Raw genomic sequence first — 25,952 nt, forward strand, 5'->3', positions numbered from 1 at the left:
AGCCTGGCTCACAGGCAATTACAATAGAGTAGGGGAAGCGCAGGTGCTAAAGAACAGTCCAGCGGGAGACAGACAGGTGTGAGGACCGAGCACTGACACGGGGCAGTGTGCGTGTGCAGGGGCGGCAGGAGATGGGTTTGCAGGGAAGACTTCAGAGTGGCCTCTGGGCTGGGCTTGGATGGTTACGTAGGATCTCTCTGGGTGCAGGAAATGGGTGGTGGAGTGAGGTGGATCAGGGAGAAAAGAATGTCCTCTGCAGAGAGGACAGAGCGAGCAAGCACATAAAGTACCAGCATGTTTAGGGAGCTACAAATAGTCCTCTGTGGTAGGAGAGTGTGGTTAGTGGGAAGAGAGCAGGACAGCGGAAAGGGCCTTGCAAGCTGTGGAAGGGGGTTGGGTCTTTTCCTGCAGCCTGTGAGGAAGCACCGAAGGTTTTAAGAAACAGCAAGATACGACCACATTTGCCTTTTAGGAAAGGACCACGAGACTAGACCACTAGACCAATGGTGTGTAGAGGAAGAGCCCATGGCTAGAGGTGATATTAGCGCTTGTATCCCAGCTATGTGACACTGGGCAAGCCACTGCATTTCTCTAAGGCACAGACACCGCCTCCATCAAAGGGGTATCGATACCCAGCCTGCAGAGTTGTTGAGTGGACGAAATGGTAGAATGTGTAGGAAGTGCCGACTACAGTTCCTGACACATAGTAGCTACTCGGGAAATTATAATTTTTTAAGCCAAAAAGTCTACTCAGAAGGCGACTGCTATTGCTTGCCTAGGAAAAGATGGAGGGCCTGAATTCAACCATGGCTGGGGATGGGCGGAGACACCAAGAGTTATTTCAGACTGTTGACTTCTGGGATGAGGTCGGGTATGGGTTTTGTTTTTCTGAAAACACCTCTTGGAATTCATCTCTGCCTTTTGTCCTTGGGTCGTGGCTCCTTATTCCTGCCACCCTCCAGAGTTTTCACTGCCTGCTTTGTGCCGATAGCTCGCTTGTTCAGTGCTCGTCCCTCTTGCACTTTTCTGGCCAGGTCTCAGGCGAGACTGCTCAGAATAAGGCAGAGGCTCTGCTGGCCGAGGCCCCAGGAAAGACACCCAGTGCCACAGCACCCACCGAGAAGAGTTTAATGGTGGTTTCTGAAGACAATCACATGTGGCTCTGTTCGGCCACCAGGCTTGTCCCTGAAGCTGGCGCAGGGGGGTAAGAAAGGCAGTGCTGGGGGAGGTTGACCACAAAGACCTGCTATCTATTTTCTGGGTTTCATCAAACACTGACTGCGGAGTTAAAATCCAGCATGTCTGTCATGCGGGGAGTCATGCGGGGTCTCTGGTCACATCTAGATTGTTTTCAATCTTTTGCTATTACAAACTGTCAATGCAGGGAGTCATGCAGGGTCTCTGGTCCCGCTCCCCACATGAGAACGCAGGATGTGGTGAGGCCAAAAAGGAACACCCACGGAGCCATGGATAGGAGAGTCATACCACTATAGTCTCGCTGGCGGCTGGGTTGGAGACACAGGAAGCAGGAGCCACACGGTCCGCAACCCGCCGTCCACTTGTCTCTGCCAACCAACCTCACTTGCTAGCTGCAATCCGCCTCTCTGCAGTCTGCAATCCACACTCCGCCACGCCACGCCAGAATGCCACACCACCACGCCACACCTTGCTAGCTTAGCCACGGCAGTTATATCTGTGGCTAATGGCTAACCGGTGGCCAACTAGTCACAGCTGATGACCATCTACTACCCGAGCCAGCATCTTTCTATGTGAGGCCGAGAGCCTGGAAACTGCTTTCTGGGGCTGTGTCCCCACAGTGTCCACCCCTGGCCTACCCCTCAAGCACAGCTTCCCAAATTCTCTCGCCTTCCTGCCATACCGCCCAGAGGTTGCCAGCTCCTAACCCAGTTCCACACAGGAGGTGATCCAGAACTTCTAGGCAGGGGTGCTTAGGGCTGGCAATTCCTGGAGGGGAGGGTGGACCGCCGAGCTGACATGTGCAGCACTCTTGCCAATGTGGCTCACAGTATGCACTCATCTGAGGTTGCCAGCAGTGATTAAGGACCAAGGCCCCCACAGCCATCACTCAGCCTGGGGACAGTTATGAATAGTACTTAGGGGCCAGCTATTTGTCTCCTCGGCCAGCAAGTCCCCCTCTAAGGGCCTGGTTTAGGTGTTCCTTACAATGTTGGCTTGTGTTTTGGTTTTCCCTGTACTTCTGTCCCCCGTTCCACGGAGGTAACAGCCCTTCGAGTTTCTTTGATTGCTGCGGGGTAGAAATATTTCTTAAAACATCGCTTTAAGACAACCCCTCAAACTGTCTTCCATCCATGACTCAGCTCAATGGAGAGGTAATATCAGGTGTTCCTGAGTTGCCATTGAAGAGAAAAGGGAAAACATGGGGAAAGCAAGGAGAGACGATGGCTGCGCTCGGCGGTGAACGAGCCTGCTGACAGGGCCGTGGGCATTGCCGTGGAGGGATGGCTGTTCTGTGCACTAAACACGTCCAACCCTGGGCACAGCTCTGCCAGCCTGGGCAAAGATTCATGGGCTCTGAGGTAGACATAACAACACTCAAACCAGAGGCCTGTGCGGTGTTGGACGAGAAAGAGAGCGTGTGACCAGTGGGCTGAGTGTGAGACCCTTCCTTCCCTTGTTTCCTGGGCTCTAAGAAGCAAGTTTCTAGGACTCTTGAATAACCTTGGGGAATGGAAGGCAGCCTCAATAACCGAAGAAATTAAATTGCCTGTCAGCCAATCAGGATGGGGCTGAGTTGGATTTAGATTGGTTTCCATTTTTTAAAGCTAGGACATCTTTTGCCCACCTGGGTTTGTGGAGAAAGATTCCCACCTCCTGCTGCTGCCAGCACTCAGAACACTGTATTGGCTGTTCCAGAGTGCACCCCTGAGCCAGGCGAACGTGAGCCCCACAATCAGCCTCCTTTATGCCCCTCAGGGAATGAATCAGGAGACCCTGGCCTTGCAGGCCATGTTGATTGGCCATGGCTTCAGGGGTCTCCTTTACCAGGTTGTGGTGGGTTGTCAGTTCCTTGAACACACAAGCTCCTGTATCCCACTGTTTCCCCATCACTGGTGACCACCTCTCTGAGTCCCCTGTCTCCAACTTCTGTGGGCACAGCACACAGGTACAGCCCCTGCCTAGACCCTTTTATATATAAGCAACCTTTGAGCCATTCCTCTTCCTAGTGCAGGTCTGTAAACTTTCTTCCCGTGACCATTCTTCATAGGAAACAGCACAGTAAAAAGAGACAGGACTTGAGCGCAGAAAACCCATGATCCAGTTCTGTCCTTACCTTACTGCTAGAGCTGGGGCAATCCACTTCCCTGACTGTATTCCTCTATACAATGGAAATAAAAGCTGTTTCACAGCAAAAGAAGTTATCAAGTAAGTGGCAAAAATGCTCTACTGCTATGAGAGGTTCTTAAATGCAAGGGACTTCTCCCCCTTCTTCCTTTCGACCCTCCTTTAGAGAACCCAACCTGGAACTTCAGAGCATGGGGCCTTTTTCTGCCTTTATCTGGACAGCACGTGGGCCAGCGCTTTGCACACTGAGATCTCGGATTCCCATTAGAATAAACACAGAATCCATTACATAACAAGGGCGACGTGGCCCTGAAACCCACCTGTGTACCACAGTGGCTGCAGCACAGGGTTAAGACCTGGCTCTGCCCCTAACTCTCCAAGCTCTAGCAAGTCTCTTGATCTCTTTGAAAGTATACCAAACAAGAAAACAGCAGACTTGGTTCTGGTCCTGAGTCTTTTATTTACTGGGTATCGTTTCACCTCAAGCAAGTTTTCCCAGCTGGAATAAGTGAAGGGGGACAGAATGAAGAACATGAAGAGAGCTGTCAACGCTAAGCCCTCAGTTTCCCTGTCAGTGCAGAGGGGGGTTAACACCGCCCTAGACGTCCCCCTGCACAGTCCCGTCCTGTGCACAGGGGCCGGGGGGGGGGGGGGGGGTGGGAGTGTCGCGGAGCAGAGCAGAGCTAGTCCTCACCTCCCTTTGCCCCTTGAGGCTTTTCAGGACAGCAGCCTTTCTAAGCCTCTGTCGTGCGGGGCGGCATGTGGAGGCTCAGCTCCCGCTCCCCACACAACATAGGATGTGGCTAGGCCAAAAAGGAACACCCACGGAGCCATCGATGGGGGAGTCATACCACCACTATATTCTCGCTGGCGGCACTATAGTCTCACTGGAGGCTGGATCCACACTGTCTGCAACCCGCCAACCTAACTGCAATCCGCGCTCGCCAGCTCAGCCGCCATCTCCTTGCTAGCCCCCATTTGCTGCTAGTGTAGCCACAGCAGTTACATTAGTGGCCAATGGCTCACTGGTTACAGGTAACGGCCAACTAGCCACAGCTGATGGCCATCCAATCACAGTTGGCCATTTACTACCTGAGCCAGTACCTTTCCACGTGAGGCCGAGAGCCTGGAAACTGCACTCCTGGCTCTGTCCCCACAGCCTCTATTCCCCTCACCTGTGGGGCCAGGGGGACAGCACGTACATGGAGAAACAGGAGGCTGGGGGTGCAGGGATGTCCAGCAGGTCCCACTCTGCCCCCGCCCACCTGGAGAGCCCCAGTGAGCTCACGTCTGCGGTAATCTCACTGCTCATAACCAGACTGCTGAGACAAACCTGGAAGCCAGGCGCAGGTGAGAAGTGATGGGTGTCTCCTCAGGAATGTGCTGCCCAATTAAAGCTGCCTCCCAGATGGCTCAGGCGGATGCTGGGACTACCCCCCTGGGCCATGCTGGCCAGCCTCCAGGCTGTCATTCTGCAAGCATTTCTTGAGGGCCCACTATGCACCAGCTGTGGAGTGAGGTGCTGGGGAGACAAGGAGGAATAAGAGCCACACTGGAGAGTCCAGTCCATCTGTCCCAGACACACTTTCGGAAGCAGATTATCAGAAAGCGTCCAGGGCTATGCTGGGTAAGCCCTAGACTCCTTTACAGTCCCCATCAACCCAAAGCCCTGCCCTTTCTCCCCCACAGGCCCCAGCCCTTAGCCTCTTTCTCTTCCTTTCAAACCATCCACAGCCTTCAATTTTTCTCTAGTCTCCTCTTCTTCTTAAGCTGGTGTGAATCAGACTGCTGCCTCCTCACCTTGCCTGCTTCTGGCACAGCCTGGACACCCCTCCGTCATGTCCATCCAGAGTACAGACAGACATTAGGTTTATTGTACCCTGTCCTTGGCAGAGTTCCAGCAGAGGCTACCAAGTGAGGCGATACCCAGGTGACCAAAGGATGGGTTCATTCCCCAGATTCCCCACGTGCATTCCCTGTCAGAAGTGAGTCCTCAGACGAGAAAACTGAACTGGAAGACAGGCCTCAGATAGGTAAGGGGTCCTCTCTCTCTAAGGACATGTGTCCAAGGGCAGACATTAGAAAAAGATAGAAACCTAAGTGTGGTCTACATGGTGTGTGGTTAAAGCAGTCAGAATGCTTGTGTTAAAATCCAGGCTTTCCCCTTTATTAGCTCTGTGTATCTTTTAGGATAGCATCCCATTGTGAGAGAGACAACCAAAACCCCACAATTTTAAAGGGGTGGTTATTTTTCTCATGTAATGAGAAGTCAGAAGATAGACGGTCCAGGGTCTGAATGTGGCTCCAAATGCTATAGGGACAGAGGCTCCTTTTATCCTTCTACCCAGCCTTTTTTAGCACGCACTTTTTGCCTCATGGTCATAAAATGGCTGCCCCACCTCCAACATCAAATCCAAATTTCAAACAGGAGGAGAAAGGTCATAGGACCAGTTGCGTCTCCATACCTTTTAACAAGCTTTCCTGGAAGTCCCACACAACTTCTGCTTATAGCTCATTGGCTCGAATTATGTCACATGGCAAGAAAGGCTGGGAAATATATTTTTTTAATTGAGCATACTGCTGCCCTAACAAAATGAGATTTGTACAAATAAGGAATATAAACTGGTATAGTGCTTGCAAGGAGAAGTGAAGGCCACATTTCAGGAAGGAGAAGGTGTGGGCAGAGGTGGAAAAAGAGGAGCGATGACTCCTTGTTGTTTCTGACAAAGATTCTTTGCTTGACCAAACTTTAGTCAGTCTCTTGAACTTTCTCCTAGGCCCCTCTGTACACTTATTGTATAATCCAATTTTAGCAAGAACCCTGCTAAGTCAGCTTAGCAAGAACCTCCAACCCTCAATATTTGCTTAACCTCAAATCTGATCCGGTTCTTCATCCTCTGCCCCCCCTACCCCCACCCCCCAGGTGATGTCTGATCACCCTGGCCTGTCTTCAGCACGAATACTGTGAGGTCAGTTCAGCCAGAATACCCCTTACCCCTAAGGTTTCCTCTTAGTAATTTTCCATCCAGTGACCCTCACCCTGCCCGTGGCTATAAGTTCCTACTTGCCCATGTTGTGCTCAGAGCTGAGCCCAATCTCGCTCTCCCACTGCAAGACCCCATTGCAGTGGTCCCTACACCTATTGCCATGGCCCTCTTGAGTCAAGTCCGCCTTACTGTCTTCAACAACGGTCATTCAATATTTTTTTTGTTAACACTTCTTACTCTAAAGGTTGGGGGGTGACTGCGGCCAGCAGTTGGGCAGGTGGCTAGACAGATGCGGTGGCATCAGCCTTCCCCACAGGAGAATAAGGAAAGAGACGGAGGTGGCAGAGACCTCGGAGCTGCCAGCTTCATTCTCCATTGCCAAGCAGGCCCCTCATTCACCCAGTTCAGAATCTCTCCTCTTCCCCAGCGTCATCTTTAGTAACTTTACCTGCTTAAGGTCCACTCTCACTTCCTTCTGTGGCAGACTCGGATCAACCTGGCAGTACCTGCAGAGAAACCCATCCTTTGAAAAGTGTTCTCTACAAACCGATGGTTACTAGATGGGAGGGGAGTTAGGGGACTGGTTGAGAAAGACGAGGGATTAAGAAGTACAAATTGGTAGTTACAAAACCATTACAAGGATGTAAAATACAGTCTGGGGAACAGAGTCAATAATATTGTAAAAACTATGCATAGTGTCAGATGGGTACTGGACTTATCAGGGGAGCACTTCATAAATTACATACATGTCTAACCACTATGCTGTACACCTGAAACTAATACAAAATAATATTGAATGTCAACTATAATTTTAAAAAAGTCACAGAAATACATAGTACACCATAGGGCATATAGTCAATAATATTGTATGTAGTGTCAGGTGGGTAGTAGACTTATTAGGGTTACCACTTCATGAAGTACATACATGTCTAATCTCTACGTTTTGTACACCGGAAACTTAAAAAAAAAAGTGTCCTCTAATCCCTCATGTGCTTGCCTTTTGTGTGTGTGAGGGCTGGAGAAGGGGAGGTCCTAAAGCAGGATGAAGGCAGGTTGGGTGTCTTCTGCCAGTTTGGTACCTTCAGCCTCTACACAGGCCCTGTGCTCAAAGAATGGCTTTGGCCGCCGGGGATTCCGTCCTCTCCCGCCGGAAGAGAGACATTCTGTTCAGGAAACTTGACTAGAGCCCTTCCCACCATTTCTGAGAAGCCGCAGGGCATCACCCCGTCCGCGTCCACCTGCCCGCGCCCCGCGAGGTGCTGCTGTCCCCCACCCTCTGCCGCCCTCTAGCGGCGCCGACTGCTGGGTGGCGAAGAGCGCACGCGCGCCGCGTCCCCCGGGCCAGTTTGCCATTTGGCGCGTGCGCACCGAGTGTGAGCCGCTCCGAGGACCCAAGAGGAAGGTAAATACGCCGAAGCGGGTTGGTGGCGGGGGATGCGGCCCCGAAAGGAACTACTCTGGGTTGCAGGTCCGGGGATTCTGGGTTTCGCTTCCGATTCTGCTGGGCTTGGAGCGTCACTTTTTGTCAGGGGGTGTGACCCGAGCCCGCCTCCGGTGGCTGGGAGTGGGGTGGGAGGATCTCTAAGGCCTGTATTAATTTGGCGTTTGTTGTCTGTTCAGGAAGGTTTTCTTGAGAAAAGCACAGAGTTTGCAGATAGTGAACGGGAAGGGGCGAGGCTGGACCAGCTAGGAGCCGGGGTGCCCCGAGTCCGGGGTAGGTTAGGAGCTGGGCAGGTTGGCGGAGGCGGGCTCCGTTCCCCCGGCTGTATGTGGGGGTCGGAGGGGGGTGGGGAGCTCCGCTGCAAAATGAAGACCTGATAGAAACTGTGCACGTGTTTGGGATCACACTCAGGACGGCAATTTGTTCATTCTTGTGTTTTCACTTTTCTCCTTGTTTCTTCTCTCCTGGCCAGTGTGGCCCTTAACTGCGCTAACCTAACTGCGTTCTAGGACATGACACAGGTGGCACATCCCAGCCATGGGATCCCAGCATTCCACCTCTGCCCGCCCCGCTTCCTACAAGCGGAAGAAAGATGACAGGGAGGATGTGCTGGATGAACGGGAGCAGGAAGAAGCTATCGCCCAGTTCCCGTATGTGGAGTTCACGGGTCGGGACAGCATCACCTGCCTCACGTGCCAAGGGACAGGCTACATTCCAACAGGTAAGAATCTCTGATCATGAGAAGGGTGATTCCCAACGAGAATCCCAAGGCACTCAGAGGGCTTCTTCTGTCTCCTATATCGAGCTTTTGTTCTAGGTAGTAACATAGTCTACATACTGTGCTCTGAACAGGAGCCAGCTCAGCTGACTGGATAAACGGGCAGGTTCCACAACTTCTTTAGGTTTCCTTATATTTGAAAGCCTTTCTTTTCTTCACTTCCACTCTCTGGTTCTTTGTTTCCTTGGTTTGGAACATTTGGTTTTATTAAAGAGCAAAAATTCGATCTAGTAAGTTTGAAGGTCTAATTGGCTATATTGAGCGATTCATGAATCGAGCACCGTCCCATTTAGCAAGTAGAGAGGAACCCTGAGAAGCTGTACAGTGTGGAAGGCTTTTATAGGCAGAAAGTGGGGGACAAGAAAGTTGTTAGCAAAAGAAAAGAAAGAATTAGGTCAGGCAAGGGTACATTTTTTTGGGGGGGGGTGGGGAGAGTTGATAGAAAGGGCCCAACTGACAGATTACCCCATTGGTACTGACCAGAAAATTCCAGACTGACAGATCAATATTACATTCCCGGAGAAGGTTGAAACTGTAGTTAGGTCAGCTGTAAAGTCTAGGTTCACTGTCATGGGCTTTAGCAGAAGTGACCCCATTTTGGTCCTGTGGTTTTCTCTTTAGCAGTTTGCTGTACATGTAGGATTTGTTGACAGGTACATTTCTTTATTGCTCTCACTCATAAGGCCTAGCACAGCTTTGCCTGGTGGGGTGGTGGGGGGAACCACCGTGGGAGCTTCTGTTCGAAGAAGCAGATAGTGAATCATTAATCTAATGTATGAAAAATAAGTCAAGTGAGGAGAGAAAAACAAATGCTCAGGAGTAGAGCCTGGATTAGGTGCAGGGTTATCTATCACGAAGTGGCCCTCAGAAAGTCGTAACAGTTCAGGTGGAGAGTCGCAAAGGTTTAGAGAACTATAAAGCCTTCATATCAGCGATAAAGAGACAGTGGCCTAGAGAGAGAATGACTTCACTAAGGTCGTGCAGGAAAGCCAACACAAGATCCTAGATTTCTCAACTTCCATGTCACTGTCCTGGCAGCTCTGACAGACGTTTTGTAATTTGTGGCACTCTCTACAGATTTACTTGTTTCTTGTTCATTAGACCCAAAATGTGAAACTAATATCTTAGAAATGTCTAATTCCAGACAAGTATATTTTGGAGCAGGCTGACGTGTGATGTGGAAAGTACTGCCAACACATGGGATTTAACTACCCAATAATTGTTTGGTTCTTTCCTAGAGCAAGTAAATGAGTTGGTGGCTTTGATCCCACATAGTGATCAGAGATTGCGCCCTCAGAGAACGTGAGTTACCTGTCCCTCTCCTGTTAATACCTACTTCTGTCCCTAGTCCCTTTTTATATGTATGAATGCCAGTTACCTTTTTGAAAGCTTTTATCTGTTCTTGTAAGTTCTTCTATTTCCTTTAATACTATTTGCTCAAGCAAGGTATCTTTGCCCCTGTCACTATCTGGGGAAGGAAACTTGAAGCTAGAAACATTCTGAGGGCCAAATGAAGGAATTGAATTGGATGGAAGGCATTGGCGAATGGGGTGGTATCCTGGGAGGTTAGGAAATGTTTCTGTCCACGCAGCCCCTCTCCTCATTGCAAACATTGCAGACAGCACTCGAATGGGTTTAAATGCTTCTTCTACTCTTCTCATCCTTGCCTGGTTTGTAGTTCCTAGCCTTTGTATTTTCCTGTCCCTCCCGCCTCCTTCCTGGTTTTGCATTTAATCTTAACTGATTGGACCTTGATATCTCACTGCCCAAGTTGGTCATGTGCCGTGTCATTTGCAGTAAGCAGTATGTCCTCCTGTCTGTCCTGCTCTGTCTCCTGGCATCTGGTTTGGTGGTTTTCTTCCTGTTTCCACATTCAGTCCTTGTGGATGATGATGGCATCAGAGTGGTGAAAGTCACATTTAATAAGCAGGACTCTCTTGTAATCCTCGCCATCAAGGTAAGACTTAGGACCTCCCTTCCTGGGTTGTGCACCTGTGAGTCTTGGACCCAAGACATTTACACTTGTTTCCTCACTTGCCATGATTTCAGGCCACCCTGAAAATCAGGAACTCCAATTTCTACTCTGTGGCAGTGACCAGCCTGTCCAGCCAGGTTCAGTACATGAACACAGTGGTTGGGTCATATGTGACAACTGATAGCTCCCTCATCCCACCTCGGAGCGAGCAACTGGTATGCTGTCCTTTTAGGATCCCTGCGCCACAGGCCTGAGGAGAGAGTAGGGGCTGTGGGAGTGCTGTAGCCGCGTTGTTTCCCTTTTCCTCTCATTCCCACTTGTAGGAACTGTTTGATGAGGAAGACTGATGATGGGCTGTGTAATTATGAAAAATTAGGGAAAAAACCAGCTAGCATTTAAGTAATAAGGGAACAAAAGAGTTTGTAAAAGAAATCAATTTGCTACAAATCAAGAAGAGGCAGGATGATAGTCTGAGATCCGCTGCCCTCTCAAAGGGAAGAGGTTGGAAGCATTTGTTAGTGGCTCATAGTCTGCTGAGGGATAATCTGGGGGAAATATTTTGTACGTGATGGAAGGATGCTCCCGGGTCTTCGGATCCTAATAATGGTACTGTTCTGTGTCGGTCCTGCTTGGCCACAGACTGACTCTGGTATCTTCTTTTCAGGTGAATTTTATGGTACAGGCTGAGATGGGAGGACCATATTCCTATGTGTAGTAAGGACGGTATTCTCTCTGTGTGTGTTCTCTACTGGATGAAAGGGATGCAGGGTTGTTCTCAATTGACTGGAGCTCATCCTGCCTTAAGTCCCAGCCTATAGGTTCCCTAGCTCTGACCGTCTTGAGGTTTGTTTGGAGGGTGTGTTTTTTGATGTGTGGCTAAAGCGCTAGACTTTCTGAAAACGTTAAGCCACTAGAAACATTTCCAAGCTCTAGCATTTATGTGATGGGTTTGAAAAAAACAAAAAGTGTGGGAAGGTGAAAAGGACACTGGTGACTCAGAACGAGGGAGCCATGTCAGCACTTCGGTCAGGAGGGTGGGTGTGGGAGGGGCGGCCCTCCTCCAAGGCTCACTGCTCCTCAGTTTGACAGTGTTTGTCAATCTTTTGCTGATTCTCCTTTTTTTTTTTTTTCACCAACTGACCGTTTTCCTGTTTGCTCTTTGGTAGCTTCTTCTGCACATTACCTGACATCCAGGCGCACAACATAGTGATCTTCATGAGGTACGTCGCTCTCCTTCCAGTTCCACGGCCTTTGTGTGAGCTTGCCACCTCTGCTTGGGAGGCCCTGTGTGACCCACAAGGCAGAGGCACCCAACCAAAGCGGGGACACCCAGTGCCTTACAGGCACAGATACAGTAAACTCTCAGTGTAGTGTCCAAATCCCCTGAACTTCACAAATCACCAGACTCACAGTGAACAGTTCGACATACAATTTTCTCCATGAAATGGGGTCTAGTTTTGTAATTCCTCTAGCATCCTAATGAGACTGGTAAAGAACAGAAAAGCTTTCCCAAGGTCTAAGTACTGGGTGTTTGTTCAGACTTACACGCACTACTCTCTAGTCACACAAATTCCACATGTCATGGACCTTTAAGGGTATTTCTAGAACTATGACTGTTAAATTTGCAGGTGACAAGTGGGTCTGCTACATACATTTGAAATATGAGTGTTTAGAGCAAGTTTGCTCAGCTTTGGCACTAGTAACAATTGGGGCCGGATCGTTACTTGTAGAGGGCTGTCTGGTGCACTGCAGGATGTTTAACGGCATTCCTGGCCTCTACCTCCTAGATGCTCGTAACACTCACCATCCCCTCAACTGTAACCATCCAAAATGTCTCCAGATATTGCCAGAAGTTTCCTGTGGGGAAAAGTCTTCTCCAATTGAGAAACATTCATTTAGAAAGTCACCTTCATGGCACAGCATCTCTGTGGATATAGAAAGATCCTCTGGCCCCCTAGATATGTCGCCATGAAGATAAGTGTCTGGGACCCGTGGATATTGTTGCCTAAGCTTGCAAGAAATTATTTGGGCAGTTTTTCTTATTTCATCTCAAAAACAAAATTCTTCTCGGTTTCTTTTTCCTAGAACTTCAGTGAAGATTTCATATATGGGCCACGTGACCCAGAGCTCCTTGGAGACACATCACTATGTGGATTGTGGAGCAAATTCCACAGCTGTTTAGACACTGCTCTTGGTTCTTCCGTGGCAGCACCTGTCAGAAGACACAGCATCTACTCCCAGGGCCTGAGTTCCTTACCTACCCAAGGTGGCAGAAGTAGAGGAGAAGCTGGTTCTCAGTCCCCAGCAAACATTCTCCTGCCACTTCGGAAAATGCCTTTCTGTAGCACCGTTTATGTTTCTCTGAACCAGCAGAATCACTGCCCAGTGCCCAGCCTATGCCCAGCAAATAGTAGGCACTCAAAGAAGGTTTGAAAAATTTGATTCAGATCTTTTCAGCCATTCTTGGAGCATTATAAATTGAAAGCATACAGTGGTACTAGGTTATCAAACCATAGAGTGACATGGAGCTAGGACCAGTGCAGCTGCACAGCTGTTATCAGGACCTCACCTGCACAGAAGAGGCAGCAGAGGGAACATTTGAATATGTAAAAGAAGAAAGCACAGACCAATATGTGAAATGTTTTCGTCTCCTAAACACCTAGGAACTTTTTAAAAAAAGCAAAAGCTTTTTTTTTTCCTACAGAAAGTTATAATTGTTTTTACCAAGAGTCTATGTGAAGCTTGATTTACCCTTCATCCATTGGCTGGAACATGGATTGGGGATTTGGTAGAAGAATAAATCCTGCTTTTGATTCATCTGCGTCTCCTTTGCTTGCCTGGATGTCTTCATAGGTGCCTCTGGGGGACCGTAGAATAGTCACCTGCTAAGTATGTCAGCACAGGATGGGAAGGCAAGAGAAGGAGCCCTGATTTGCGCTGTCCCTGTGCAGTGCAGGGGATCGTGCCGACTTCGCCATGTGTCATGCGGGGCGTCTGGCGGGGTCTCTGGTCCCGCTCCCCACATAAGAACGCAGGGTATGGCTAGGCCAAAAAGGAACACCCACGGAGCCATAGGTAGGGGAGTCATACCACTATACTCTCGCTGGCGGCTGGGTTGGAGACACAGGAAACAGGAGCCACACAATTCTCACCCCTCACTGCGCCACTTGCAGGCTCAGCCACCATCTTCTTGCTAGCCCCCATTTTTTGCTAGCCTAGCCACGGCAGTTATATTAGTGGCCAATGGCTCACTGGTTACAGCTGACGGCCAACTAGCCACAGCTGATGGCCATTTGATCGCAGTCGATGGCCATTTACTATCTGAGCCAGCACCTTTCTATGTGAGGCTGAGAGCCTGGAAACTGCTTTTTGGGGCTCTGTCCCCACACTCCACCCCTACAGGGTCTCGCCTCACAATCTACGCGACAAGCGTCTTCCGCAAGGGGCCCTGTGCGAGGAACCTGGAGGTGAATGCTGTTTCCTGGACACAGCCAAGCTCTCTGGTCACAGCCAGGGTTTCTCAGGGCACCACCAGTACTTCTGGGCACAGCCAGACTTCCTGGACTTCTTAGGGTACCACTAGTCTCCCGGGCATAGTCAGGGTTTCTCAGGGCACCACCAGTACTTCTGGGCACAGCCAGACTTCCTGGGCTTCTTAGGGTACCACTAGTCTCCCCAGGCACAGCCAGGGTTTCTCAGGGCACCACCTGTACTTCTGGGCACAGACTTCCTGGACTTCCTAGGGTACCACTAGTCTCCCTGGGCACATGAGGGCCTCTCAGGGCACTGCCACTCTCTCTGGACACAGCCAGACTTCCTGGGCCCAGCCAGGGCTCTCAGGGCACTGCCACTCTCTCTGGGCCTCTCAGGGTACCTTGCTGGAACAACAGCGGCTCACAGTCAAGGTGCTTACATATTCTCGATGGCGGCCAGTCAAGACACAATAGCAAACATCTGCCAGTTCCACTACATGGTGGTATGTTCCCAAACAGTCAAGTGGTCCATTAAATTAGGGATGGAAGGCAATTCCCCATAGTCCATAGTCATTCGCCAGGGCTTTCCTGAGGGTGAGGGATGACCTTGACCTCACCCTCAGCTCCCATGGAGGACTCAGCAAGTGTTTCCTCCTGGGACTACAAGTCCTGCATCCGGGCTGCCTCAGCAAGCACTTTCCAGCCCACAGGGCCGCAAGGACCTTCGCTTTCTCCAGCCTCTGCTGGTTGGGGAACCGTCCATGTCTTCCCACCCCTCCACGGGGTTCCAGCTCTTCAGACAGCCGCTCCTCCTGGTCTTCCTGCAACTGAGTGTTCATATGAACAAACTGCTCCACCGCCCTTCGGGGAGCTTTGGCCGGCACTGTACCCTGCTCGCTGTGCCACGTGTAGTGCAGGGGATCCTGCCGAATTCACCATGTGTCATGCAGGATGGCCTGCGGGGTCTCTGGTCCCGCTCCCCACACAAGAACGCAGGATATGGCTAGGCCAAAAAGGAACACCCACGGAGCCATAGGTAGGGGAGTCACACCACTATACTCTCGCTGGCGGCTGGGTTGGAGACACAGGAAACAGGAGCCACACAATTCTCAACCCTCACTGCGCCACTTGCAGACTCAGCCACCATCTTCTTGCTAGCCCCCATTTTTTGCTAGCCTAGCCACGGCAGTTACATTAGTGCCCAATGGCTCACTGGTTACAGCTGACAGCCAACTAGCCACAGCTGCTGGCCATTTGATCGCAGTCGATGGCCATTTACTACCTGAGCCAGCACCTTTCTATGTGAGGCTGAGAGCCTGGAAACTGCTTTTTGGGGCTCTGTCCCCACACCCTGGAAGCTCCTAATCACAGAAAGCAGCCTCTCTTCTCCATCTGCCTCTGGTGGTGCCAGGCTGCCCTATTGCTCTTCCAGAGCGGAGCATTTAATGCCCCCTGGAGGTTGGAGGGGTAGAGCAGAGATGCCTGAGTACAAAGAAGCTGCTACCTGAGGAGGAATAACGTCCAGCAGTGCTGATTAAGAGGGCCTGGTTTGAGGTTGAAAGTTCCCTGAGCTGTCTCGTGCTCTCAGCCACCAAAGAGTGGGCCCCACGATGGCAGAGAATCTGGTTGGGAAGCCTGAGTAGTCAGGTTTCAGAACTCGGTGAGGTAGCCTCGCGAAACCCTAAGAGCGGCAGGAGGTGGCGGGATTTCTATTAGTCGTCATTCCCATAGCTTGACCTTGAATATTTACTTAATGATTTTGACACTGAATCTTTATTTAACCAAGGCTAAATTTCGTGACTATTTGGCTGCCATTGACCATGATTGAGTAACCCAGAAGCTGAGGGTTGAAAGCTGTTTCAGTATCACACTGGATCCTTGAATGGTCTGTATGAACATGCCAGTGGTGACTGCTCTGTGCATTGATGATGAAACACAACCTGTACAGAAGCCAATGTGCAGCATTTCTCAGAACATTGCCCTAAGCAGAACCTGCCCCAAACACATGAAGATGTTTGCATTGCTACATTTTCTCTTTAGTGTTCCCATTTTCCACATAGCCCCTAGCATGTTTTTCATGTAATTTTGAAAAAAACTACTCATGAGTAATACTTAAGTAATTATTAAAATTACTTAAGTTTTAATAATTTTTGTGACTGCCTCAATAGCATTTCTTCTCAATGTTACTTTAAATCCAGCTGTGATAATCAAATGAAAGCACTTGTTTTAAACATACAGCAGTACGTCTGACCTAATAATGCTATGAATTCTCATCCCTATTTATATCCCTAGCATCCCAAACTGCACTTTGGGATGCTCTGCAGAGTTCTGTCATGCTGTCTGTCAATTATTGAACAAATTGCTCTCAGCAATATCGAAATGGGAAGTGGCTGGCTCAGGCATCGTTGCCATCGATGTATTTCTAGTGGATTGAGATTTGGAAAGAATGTGTTTCTTGGAGATGAGACTTCACCAGAGATCTCTTGTAGCTCCTGGCTTGGCCTCCACTGTGACCTCTTTCTTGCTTTCAAACTACTTACACTGTGTCCCCTGGTTGAAACCTCCCTTTGTTCATTTACTCATTCCAAAAGTGTGCTGAGCATCTGCTGTATGCTAAGAATTGCATTTTCTGGTGCATTTTGTCCAGAGTCATAGCTAGAAGTTCAAAACACCGTCACAGGCCTCGTATACTCACCTGGCCCCATCGAGGCTACAACTTACCTCTATTGTCTGATGCAGCTGTAGTTACCCGAAAGCAGGATCCCCACAATCTCTGGGTCAACTGTTAAGGGATTGTGACCCCAAGTGTGCAAGAAATAACTAAAAGAATCAGCCTATTTGTAAATGCTCTATGTGAATCTAATGGGTCCCAAGCATTTCCTCTGGGCAAAAGTAATCCTTACTCTTTGCTTTTATAAGTAAGTCTCTTCATCACCTCTAGAGCCCTCTTACAATTCTGTGTTCCTTCACTTGTTTAGAAGGGGAAACTGTTTCAGATGTTCTATGATTTACCCAGGATCCAGGGAACTTGAGTAAGTCTTTGCTGGAGCTCATACTCTTGACTCCTAGTTAAAAGCCTTTGGACGCTTTCGTACAGATGAGGAAGCTCAAGAGAGGAAAAGTCACCTGACTGAGGCCTCACAGTTAGTAACCCAGGTCTGTCCGCTCGATCCTGCTCGTGTCAGGAATTTATCTGAGAGGTTGGAGAGAACTTCTGCCTTTTCTGGGACTTCAGGGGTCATGGGTATTATTAATAATGAACCTGGTTACTCCCAACTTCCCTTCGTGGCCAAGTTGGGACTAGGGGGCCGCACTAAGTAGCACGGCACTGCCAGCCAGGGTGACGTATTTCAATTTAATCAGAGGCAGGGCTTTCTGTTCCACTGCTTCTCTTCCCTTGAGCTCTATCCTCTGGTTCACTCCTCGATTACTACGCAGCAGCTGCTATCATTTCTAGGTTGGCCAGGTACCCAGGAAGTGGGTGGGCTGCAAGGGATCACTTTGATACCCTGGTGCAAATGAGACTTCTCTTACAAAGGTCTGAATTGCTGGTCACAATCTACTGAGCTGCTTTGACGCCACAGTGCGAAGTGAAGTGAGCTGGAAGCAGGTGGGCTCTTCTGAGGTGTGGTTGACAAGGTAGAATGGAACTCAACTCTTCAGCTCCACCTATTGTCTAAGGAAAAGGTTTCATAGGCATCCGTACACCTCACTGCCCTCCCCCCGGGCCCCCATTAGCTCTCTTGGTAGATAGAAGTGTTGTTTATTTACAGCTATTATTATTTTTTTAAGTATTAATTTTTTTTTAACTTTTACTTATTTTAGGTGTGTTTTTCCAGGACCCATCAGCTCCAAGGAATTGTTTCAATCTAGTTGTGGAGGAGGCAGCTCACAGTGGCCCATGTGGGGGATTGAACCGGCTACCTTGTTGCTAAGAATACCTCTATAACCAACTGAGCTAACCAGCCGCCCCCATAGCTATTCTGTGTTCTTAATTATGTTTTCATTTTACTCTTCTAGTTTGTCATGAACTAGTGCCCTCTAGTGGAGGTGACAGCTTCCTCATTTTTGCCACACAAGCACAAGCCATTGGAAAGCAAGGAACACCTGATGGTTGGGAGAAATGGGAGGCTGTCCATTCATAAGCCTGGTGTTGACAGAAAGTCCATGGAAGCTTTAAGTGCAGGTCCAGGAAGTGTAGAATGGGAGCCAGAGGGACAGGTGCGCAAGAGGAATAAGGGGTAGGTACCTCTCCTGACCTATTCATAAAAGTCTTAAGAGAAAGACACAAATAAGTAGATCACCAAGTTTGTCTGATTGTGTGCACTTAGCATGGGCCCCTGCAGGTTCACGCCCCTCCCCTCCTTCCTCACCCCGCAACCCCTCCCTTGGGAGTGTCTCAGATCTCTCCCATTCAGCAAGATGTGGCCCACACTTTGTCCCCACGCCTGAGCCCAGAGCTTATCCCTTCTCTTGCACTAATGTGCCCTAGAGTCATACTCCGTGTTTACTCTGAAGCACGAGACCATTCCTCTTTCGTGCCTCCCTTCCCAAATGTTGGTGTCTGGTCCCAGTTCACCCCTGGGTTCCACACAGTGCCAACGTTTATAGAAAGAGGCAAATTTGTGTTTGTGTGAGGTCACTAAACCCGGCACTGTGGCTTCAGTGTCCTCCCTTTCGGTCGAAAAGTCAACAGAAGAAGGCCACTGGTCATGTCTACAGAATCAAGGATTAATGGGATATAAAGAACAAAGCCCAAGTCAATATGTACTTTCCAATAATTTTTTTTGTTTTTAATATCAATCGATGTTTTAAAAAATACAGAGGTGTTTGACACAGAATAGCACCATTGTGTAGGACACACACAGTTCCTGCGCCCGGCACCTGAAGGGGCATCTTCTTGCCTGGGCTTGGGGGGGCAGTCACTCAGGGGGTGTTTGACTCACACGAGTTAGTTTCCTGCCTCTGCCTTGACCCAAAGGTCTTACAGGAAGACAATAAATAAATAGAACACCGAGATTTTATTTTGCAGTCTGCCCAGTTCAGGTCTCTTAGAAAAAGAGAGGGGGGGAAAGTCCAAACTGTGACAGGATGGGATGAATGGACATCAGGTCAGGTCAGCCATTCAGTGCAGGGTCCTAGAGTGACTGGATTGGAAAGTACTTGGGTCCTTTGGGTTTGCAATGGATTGTGTTGTTTCTGGTTTCAGGTCTTTACAAGAAGCAGACAGGCCCTATGTCCACACCAAATTCCTGCTCGGGCCCGCCTATGTCCATGGGTGCAATGTCAATGATGGGCAGGCGTGAGGTCTTCTGTGACCGGTACTCGATCATAGTCTTGCCCCACTTACCGGTGTGTTTCTAGGGGAGAAAGAGAGGAGACGCTACTCAGGGGCTGCCCTGCGATCCAATACCAGCTGCCCAGGACCCCAAAACTGAGCCTCATAGAACACAAAGTGCAAAACACGTGCAGCTCCCTAGACCTCTTCTTGGCTGGCCGGAGCCCTCTCCACCTCCACTCCTGTCCTTAGCAGCAGGGCTTCCTCCACCCCACGCTTCTCCTTTCCACTCCCCACAGGGAGCCCCCAGCCTAGGACTCCCTCATCGCTCCACCTCAGAGGCAGCCCCTCCATTACTACAGCAATCTTCCTCCAAGAGCAACTGGACACACTGGGTAGGGTCTTATTTCCCCTGAGCGACGGGAGTGAGGAAGATACACCAACATGCATCTCTCCCTCGCCTGTCACTCTGCAAGTCTTCTCTACATAACCCCTCACCCTCATTCCTTTGATGAGCCCGTCACTTTAGGACCATGATGCCTGTTGGGGACCAAACCCTGCCCACTCCAACCTGGGCCCCCAGCCACAGGCAACTCATCGCCCTGGCAGCTCCAGTTGTCCCGACTCACCGTGCAGCCATCCTTCAGGACGGTGTACGTGAACCTGCTGTTGCCCTCAGCCCGGATCTCCACGTCATTGGAGCCCTGGATGAGCAGGGCCTTCTTGAGGTTGCCAGCTGCTTCGTCCAGGTAGGCAATGCTGTTCTTGCAGTGGTAGGTGATGTTTTGGGAGCCCTCGGTGGACAGCAGGCGCAGGAAGGTCATCTGGACGTTGGCAGTGTTGGGAGCCAGGTTGTCATCACCATAGCTGAACTGTTAGGGCAGACAGCAGTGGTATGAGGCCCACGAGTGGCATTCGATGGGACCAAGGGCGTCAAGGGCTGCCAAGTGTCCAGGGTTCAGAGGAGCGAAAGGGGACTCAGAGTGGGTCCCTGGGAGGATGTTTTTGCTTCCAGAGAGGAGAGCAAGCCTTCGAGGACCTCTTCCTCCACCTCTAAATGGGAGAAAATACTATTCCTCTTCTTTCCTTCCTCTTAAGCCCCACAGAAAACCGGTGAGAATGTGAGCAAGGTTCTAAAAACTTTCAGGGAGAAAGAAGAGAAAGACTTGAGGAACCATCTCTGGCCTAGAGCAACCAGGCACTCACGTGGAAGCCACCGTTGATAGTTTCTCCAAACCAGATATGTTTCTTGTCCTTGCTCTTGCTGCTCCACCAGTTCTTCTTGGGAACATTCGCTGGGTTGGGGTAGACACAAGTCTCGCCAGTCTCCATGTTGCAGAAAACCTTCATGGCGTCTAAGGTGCAGCCCTGGTTAGGGTCAATCCAGTAGTCTCCTGCAAGGGGGAAGAGGCGACACCCTGTCAGGGCTCAGACAAGCACAGACACACTCAGGCCTCCATGGACACCAGGGGAGAGGAGCAGGGTGTGAGGGCCACACGTGGCCCAAGGGAGGGGAGAGGAGAGGGAGGGGCCAAGGGCAAGGAGACCGGAATGGGAAGGTCCAGTGCTAAACAGGGGTGTGAGCAATAGGGCAGGAGCAGTACCTGCCCGGCGGGTGAAACTCTACCCTGACGTCACTTCTGCCACGTAGCCATGGCAGGACAGGAGCCAGGCCTGCAGTGGCTGTGCTGTTAAGTGGGGGAGCAACCATCTGCCCTGCACTAATAGACATCTCCTGCCTTGTTCTGAAGGAGTGGTGCCCAGTGGACTGACTTCCCACTCTCTGGGGCCGGGGGTCCCGCTCTTCTAGCTCACCGCTCTTCCATTCAGGGTGGCAGAGTTTCAAGTCCCTGCAGGTGCGAGCGGGGTTCTTGCGGGAGCCCTCGGGGCTCCGGATGCTCTCAATCTGGTTGTTGAGGGACTTGAGCGTGGCATCCACTTCGGCATCGTGCTGTCTCAGGTTGCCGGCTGCCTGGTCTGCCCGCATGTACTGCATGGGGTCAGGTCCTTTCTCTCTCCCACCCAGGCCAGCAAAGGCCGACATGTCGATGCCAGGGCCGGGGGGGCCAGGAGGGCCAGGGGGGCCAGGATTTCCAGGAGGACCCTGAAGCAGCAAACAGAGAAATCAGCCAGGAATTGTGGGGAGACACGTCTCCTGTGTCCATCCGCACCTGCTAGAATGTACTAGAGTGTTTTCTTTAGTCTCAGGGATAAGGGAGGGGGTACAGTAGTCCAGGGCCAAGAAAACCACAGCGCCGTCCCTATTTGTTCCTTGGCCCCTCTCGTCTGCTTCCCAACACCAGTCGCGGGCCCTTTAAACCTCCAGGGAGACCCCAGGATAAAGGGTGCCATCACCATTAGCGGTAGGCTGATGCCCCCAAAGAGGCCCTTAGCACCAGAGAGCTCAAGCCCCAGATGCTGGGGACACCCCAGACAGCAGGAAGGAGTCAGGACACTTACAGCGGGGCCGGTTTCGCCAGAACGTCCACGGGGACCAGGAGGTCCAATGGGGCCAGGGATTCCATTAGCACCATCTTTGCCCGAGGGACCAACAGGGCCAGGAGGACCCTGCAAGCCAGGAGAGAAAGGTGGTGAGAGAAGAGCCATCAGCAGAGGGAAGGTCGGGGAGGAGCTGGGGCTGGTCAGGTGGCCATCCTGACAGCAGGTGGCTACACGCTGCTCCCAATTCTTCTCGTTTCTCAGTCATGGAACCCGAAACTGCTCTCTGACCAAGAGCCAAAAGGATGGTTTCACAGCTCTCCTGCCCTCTTGAGCTCCTCTTTGTAAAATCCTGTTCCCAGGGGATCTGACAGCTGAGAGCTGCTCTCAAGTTCATCCTACCTGTGATTTCAGGTACTTTTCTGGCCATCATCACACCGAGCCAGTCCTACCTCCACTGCTCAGGCCCCCCAAGCCCAAGCTTTCTCAGAAGCAGCAACATTTCGCTCCCCATTGGACACCCACCCAGCACCTGGCCCTACCCCTGAGGAAGAGTTGGCTTACTTACTCTCGGGCCAGAAGGACCAGCAGGACCAGAAGCACCTTGGTCTCCAGAAGGACCCTGTGCAGAAGGAAGAGGCAAAGGTCAGAGGTGAGCACAGCGCCATCTTCCAGGATGGGAAGCCTTCTTGAATATATATATGGAGTTGGCGGAGGAGATACTTGTCCCACCCTTGGGAGATCCCACCCACCCAAGGGTGCTGAGTGGGTGGATGCACCAGGAGCTCCCTTTCCGCTTGCTCCTCCCTCCAACCCTGAAGAAGTCCTAGAAATTACTTAGGATGATCCCAAGCTGTCTAAGCAGCATGGGAAATGCAAGTGGGCTCAGAGCAGTGGGAAGTCTTGGGGAGCCAAGCTCGGACAGCAACACTCACAGGAGGGCCAGGCAGACCCTGCAGACCAGTGAAGCCACGGTGACCCTTCAGTCCCCTCTCTCCAGCCTCTCCAGTTTCTCCTTTGTCACCGCGGGGGCCTTGAGGGCCCTGGAAATAAGACAGACAGACATAGGTTGGGTCAGGTCAGGCCGGGCAAAAGCCCTCCGCTGGCCTCATCCAAGCCAAGGAGTCCAGCATCCACAGGGCCCCTGCTGCCCTCCCAGCCTGCCTCTGTCAGAGACCCAGTGCAGGACGCTCAAATACGCACTGCGATTCCCCGGGCTCCAGCAGGTCCTGCAGGTCCCATGGGGCCTTGTGCACCCTGTGAGGAGAAAGTGGGAACAGTGTCAGAGCCAGGCCAGGACAGGGAGGGTCCTCCTCTTTACCTGCCCTCGGGCTAGTGCACCGAGACTGCTATTCCCACGATACTCACAGCTTCTCCTCGATCTCCCTGCTTGCCAGTTGGGCCTGCGGGGCCAGGAGAGCCAGGGGGCCCAGGGGCTCCAGGAGCACCCAGGGGCCCAGTCTCACCACGATCACCCTGTCAGGAGAGAGGTCTCAGGCTCAGAGAAAAATGGTTCAGAAGAGGCAAGGAAAGAAGGTCCTTCCAGAGTGACACCAGACCTTGACTCCCACCTGCTACCCCGGGCTGACTTGTTAGGCTCAATGGTATGTTCTCCCAGTCCCACTGCACACAGACACCCCCAGATATTCACCTTGACTCCAGCTGCACCATCTCTGCCAGGGGGGCCGTCAGCACCAGGGCTTCCCTGGACAATAGGAAACAAGATGCCATGAGAGCTGCCCCTGCCCGTCTCCCACTCTGCTCCCCTGTCTTTGCCTCAGAAGCCCCAGGCTTGTTCTTCTGTCTAAAGCTTTCTCACCGAGCTTCCTTCTGCCTTCTTCTCTGTGTACCAGATCTAAGTCTCCGTGCCCTTCTCTCTCCCATCACAACCTTCCTTTTGCACCTGGGCACTTGTGCCTAACGCCCATCCTGTCCTCCCCTTCTCCAGGGCGCCAGCACTTAGCCTGGCTGGCCTGGCCCTGAGGCGCACGGGGCTTCTCTCCCTAGTCAGGGCCTTCCTGTGCTGGGTCCCACTACTCACCTCTCGTCCAGGTTCACCAGCGGGACCAGTCAGACCAGGAGGACCCACAGGGCCAGGGGGACCTCGGTCTCCAGATGCACCAGGAGCTCCCTGCTTGCCAGGCTCACCCTGAAAGGACAATGACAAGGACGATGAGTGTGCCCACTAAGTGTCCCTGCCCAGGACCCTGCTGAGTCTCTCTGGGGAAAGGGCTGATGAAGGGACAGTTCCAAGGGTGCTGAGTGGGTGGAAGCCTCAGGGTGGTGTTGCTTCTGCAGAACTCAGGCCACTGCACCGACTACTGAGTAAAGAGCTTCTGGCCCAAGCCAGCTGGGCCCAGCTCGCCCAGAAGAAGGGGCACCCGTCACTTACCGATGGGCCGGGCAAGCCAGGGAATCCTCTCTCACCACGCTGCCCAGGAAGACCAACGATGCCCCTCTGACCAGCCAGACCCTGGGGACCTGGAGGACCATCGGGACCCTAAGAGGAGAGGTGGGAGACGAGAACAGAGTCAGTTCTACCCACACCAGCCTGGCTGCCAGCTCTGCAGGGAGCAGCACTCCTCCTGCCCTCGGGGTATACTTCTCTGCACTGCTCCCCCTCCCTGCATACCCACACCACTGCACCCCGTGACTCCATACTCTGTGAGCTCAGAAGCCTCTCACAGCCTTGGCCCTGGGCTGGCCTGGGCCTGATTGTGGACTTACAGAGGGACCATCATCTCCAGGCTCTCCCTTCTCGCCAGGGGCTCCAGCAGGACCTTGGAGGCCGGGGTCACCAGCTCGGCCAGGTGGGCCACTGTCTCCTCGAGCACCTTTGGGACCATCTTTTCCGGAAGGACCAGGGGGTCCCGGGGGCCCAGGGTTTCCCTAGAAGGAGCAAATTCAGGAAGTGAGAATTCAATTCACCCTTCCCCATCTGGGCTGCCAAAGCCACCATGGCCCCAGGGACAGCAGTTTCCCCTCTGGAAAAGGGCAGCTTGACCCCCAGTCTCCCTCTTTGATCTTCTCTCTCATATGAGAGCTCTGAGCAGCCAGCCCTAGCTTCTCCAGCCCCTGCATGCTTTGCTTTTTCTGGTCTAGTTGGCAGCCCTCCTGCCTCCTTCCCTTGGGCTTCCATTGCCCCACCCCACCCCCATTCCTCAAGGAACAACTCAAACCCTGCCCCTTCACCCCCTTAGCCCATGTATCCAGTCCCCCTGCCCTCAGTAAGCTGGATGACTTTTCCTCCTCTCTCTGCCTTCCAAGATGTATGACTTGTACAGGGCCCGGTGCACAGAGCACGCTCAAGAAATGTGTGTCCATGACGAAGGCAATTATGCCAAGCCCATCCTGCCCACCAAGCCAGACTTGTGAGGGTTTGAGCCCCAGCCAGCTGGGAAGGTTGCCTATGGCCAACAAGAGGGTCACCCCCCTGCTCCTAGCTGTCTACAAGGGGAACGAGCCTGAGACCGATTAGCTACTCTTCCCAGGAGTGGGAACAGGCACAAAAGGATGAACCTGGGCTCTCTGGGGCCCTGGAAGGGGGACTGGGCCAGACTCTGTGGCCCCTACCTGTGCCTCCCATTCCTGGAGTAAGGAATCAGGTAGCAGCAGCACTTACATTGGAGCCTGGGGGTCCAACACGGCCAGCAGCTCCGGGGAATCCAGTGGCTCCCTGTGTGAGGAGAGGAGAGCCCCTGAATCCCTGAGGCCCTCAGGAGGATTGAGAATCTAATATGGGGTGGGGAGGTCTCAGAGGCTGGTGTGAAAAAGGGTGAGGGAGCCAGAGAGGGAGAAAGCGCCCTTGGGGTCTGGCCACAGGATTGAGCAGCTGTAGCTTCTCTGCCTCCGGCTCTTGCAGGGGGCACTCGGGGAGGGCCAGGCCTGTCTCAGGATGGCCTCAGGCTGGGACAAGAACAGGACTAAGGAAGAAGGAAGTGGGTGAATCCCAGAAGACCGCAGTGGAGGCTCTGGGGCCAGACCTTCTTCATGAGGCGGGAGGTGGGGGCCTGAGGGAAGCTGTTGCACCCAGAGCACCTTCCACCCCACCTGGATGAGGGTGGGACGGAGGCCTCACTCACCGGAGGGCCTTGAGCACCGCGGGCTCCTTTAGGACCAGTCACACCAGTAGGACCCTAGGAAGGAAGGAAGGAAGGAGAGAGACAGTGAGGCCTGGTCGCCCCAGGTGAGGGACTATCTAAACCCCAACAATGGACTACTGAGGGCTAGGTTTTCAAAGATGCAGCGTTCTTGGCA

The 25,952-nt window shown here is 51.8% G+C and overlaps 2 protein-coding genes across 7 annotated transcripts in view; one reads left to right on the forward strand and one right to left on the reverse strand.

Annotated features, from left to right (window-relative positions):
• The first annotated feature begins 7,599 nt into the window (after positions 1-7,599).
• TMEM106C (transmembrane protein 106C) lies at positions 7,600-13,313 on the forward strand. Of its 5 annotated transcripts, none has more exons than XM_033118580.1 (8): positions 7,600-7,713; positions 8,225-8,473; positions 9,769-9,832; positions 10,328-10,487; positions 10,580-10,720; positions 11,170-11,219; positions 11,672-11,725; positions 12,293-12,537. In XM_033118580.1, exons 2-8 carry the CDS (start codon positions 8,290-8,292, stop codon positions 12,300-12,302), a joined length of 663 nt encoding a protein of 220 aa, XP_032974471.1. In that variant the 5' UTR covers positions 7,600-7,713; positions 8,225-8,289; the 3' UTR covers positions 12,303-12,537. The 5 variants fall into 5 exon arrangements, with proteins under 5 accessions (XP_032974471.1, XP_032974467.1, XP_032974469.1 ...); XM_033118576.1 differs by lacking the exon at positions 12,293-12,537 and adding an exon at positions 12,591-13,313 and having other exon boundaries at positions 7,601-7,713; XM_033118578.1 differs by lacking the exon at positions 12,293-12,537 and adding an exon at positions 12,591-13,313 and having other exon boundaries at positions 7,610-7,713; positions 8,262-8,473.
• Positions 13,314-18,746: 5,433 nt separating this feature from the next.
• Positions 18,747-25,952, reverse strand: part of COL2A1 (collagen type II alpha 1 chain) — a 31,206-nt gene continuing 24,000 nt past the window's right edge. For both annotated transcript variants that reach the window (XM_033118277.1, XM_033118276.1), the window contains 15 exons: positions 25,778-25,831; positions 25,318-25,371; positions 24,423-24,584; positions 24,088-24,195; positions 23,737-23,844; positions 23,347-23,400; positions 23,064-23,171; positions 22,899-22,952; positions 22,631-22,738; positions 22,264-22,317; positions 21,717-21,824; positions 21,072-21,360; positions 20,463-20,650; positions 19,886-20,128; positions 18,747-19,338 (listed from right to left, as the gene is read on the reverse strand). In XM_033118277.1, the coding sequence (XP_032974168.1) occupies positions 19,192-19,338; positions 19,886-20,128; positions 20,463-20,650; positions 21,072-21,360; positions 21,717-21,824; positions 22,264-22,317; positions 22,631-22,738; positions 22,899-22,952; positions 23,064-23,171; positions 23,347-23,400; positions 23,737-23,844; positions 24,088-24,195; positions 24,423-24,584; positions 25,318-25,371; positions 25,778-25,831 (1,839 nt within the window). In that variant the 3' untranslated portion in view covers positions 18,747-19,191. The remainder of the gene's footprint in view (positions 19,339-19,885; positions 20,129-20,462; positions 20,651-21,071; positions 21,361-21,716; positions 21,825-22,263; positions 22,318-22,630; positions 22,739-22,898; positions 22,953-23,063; positions 23,172-23,346; positions 23,401-23,736; positions 23,845-24,087; positions 24,196-24,422; positions 24,585-25,317; positions 25,372-25,777; positions 25,832-25,952) is intronic.

This window comes from Rhinolophus ferrumequinum, chromosome 10, assembly GCF_004115265.2.
Source record: "Rhinolophus ferrumequinum isolate MPI-CBG mRhiFer1 chromosome 10, mRhiFer1_v1.p, whole genome shotgun sequence".
Lineage (NCBI taxonomy): Eukaryota > Metazoa > Chordata > Mammalia > Chiroptera > Rhinolophidae > Rhinolophus > Rhinolophus ferrumequinum.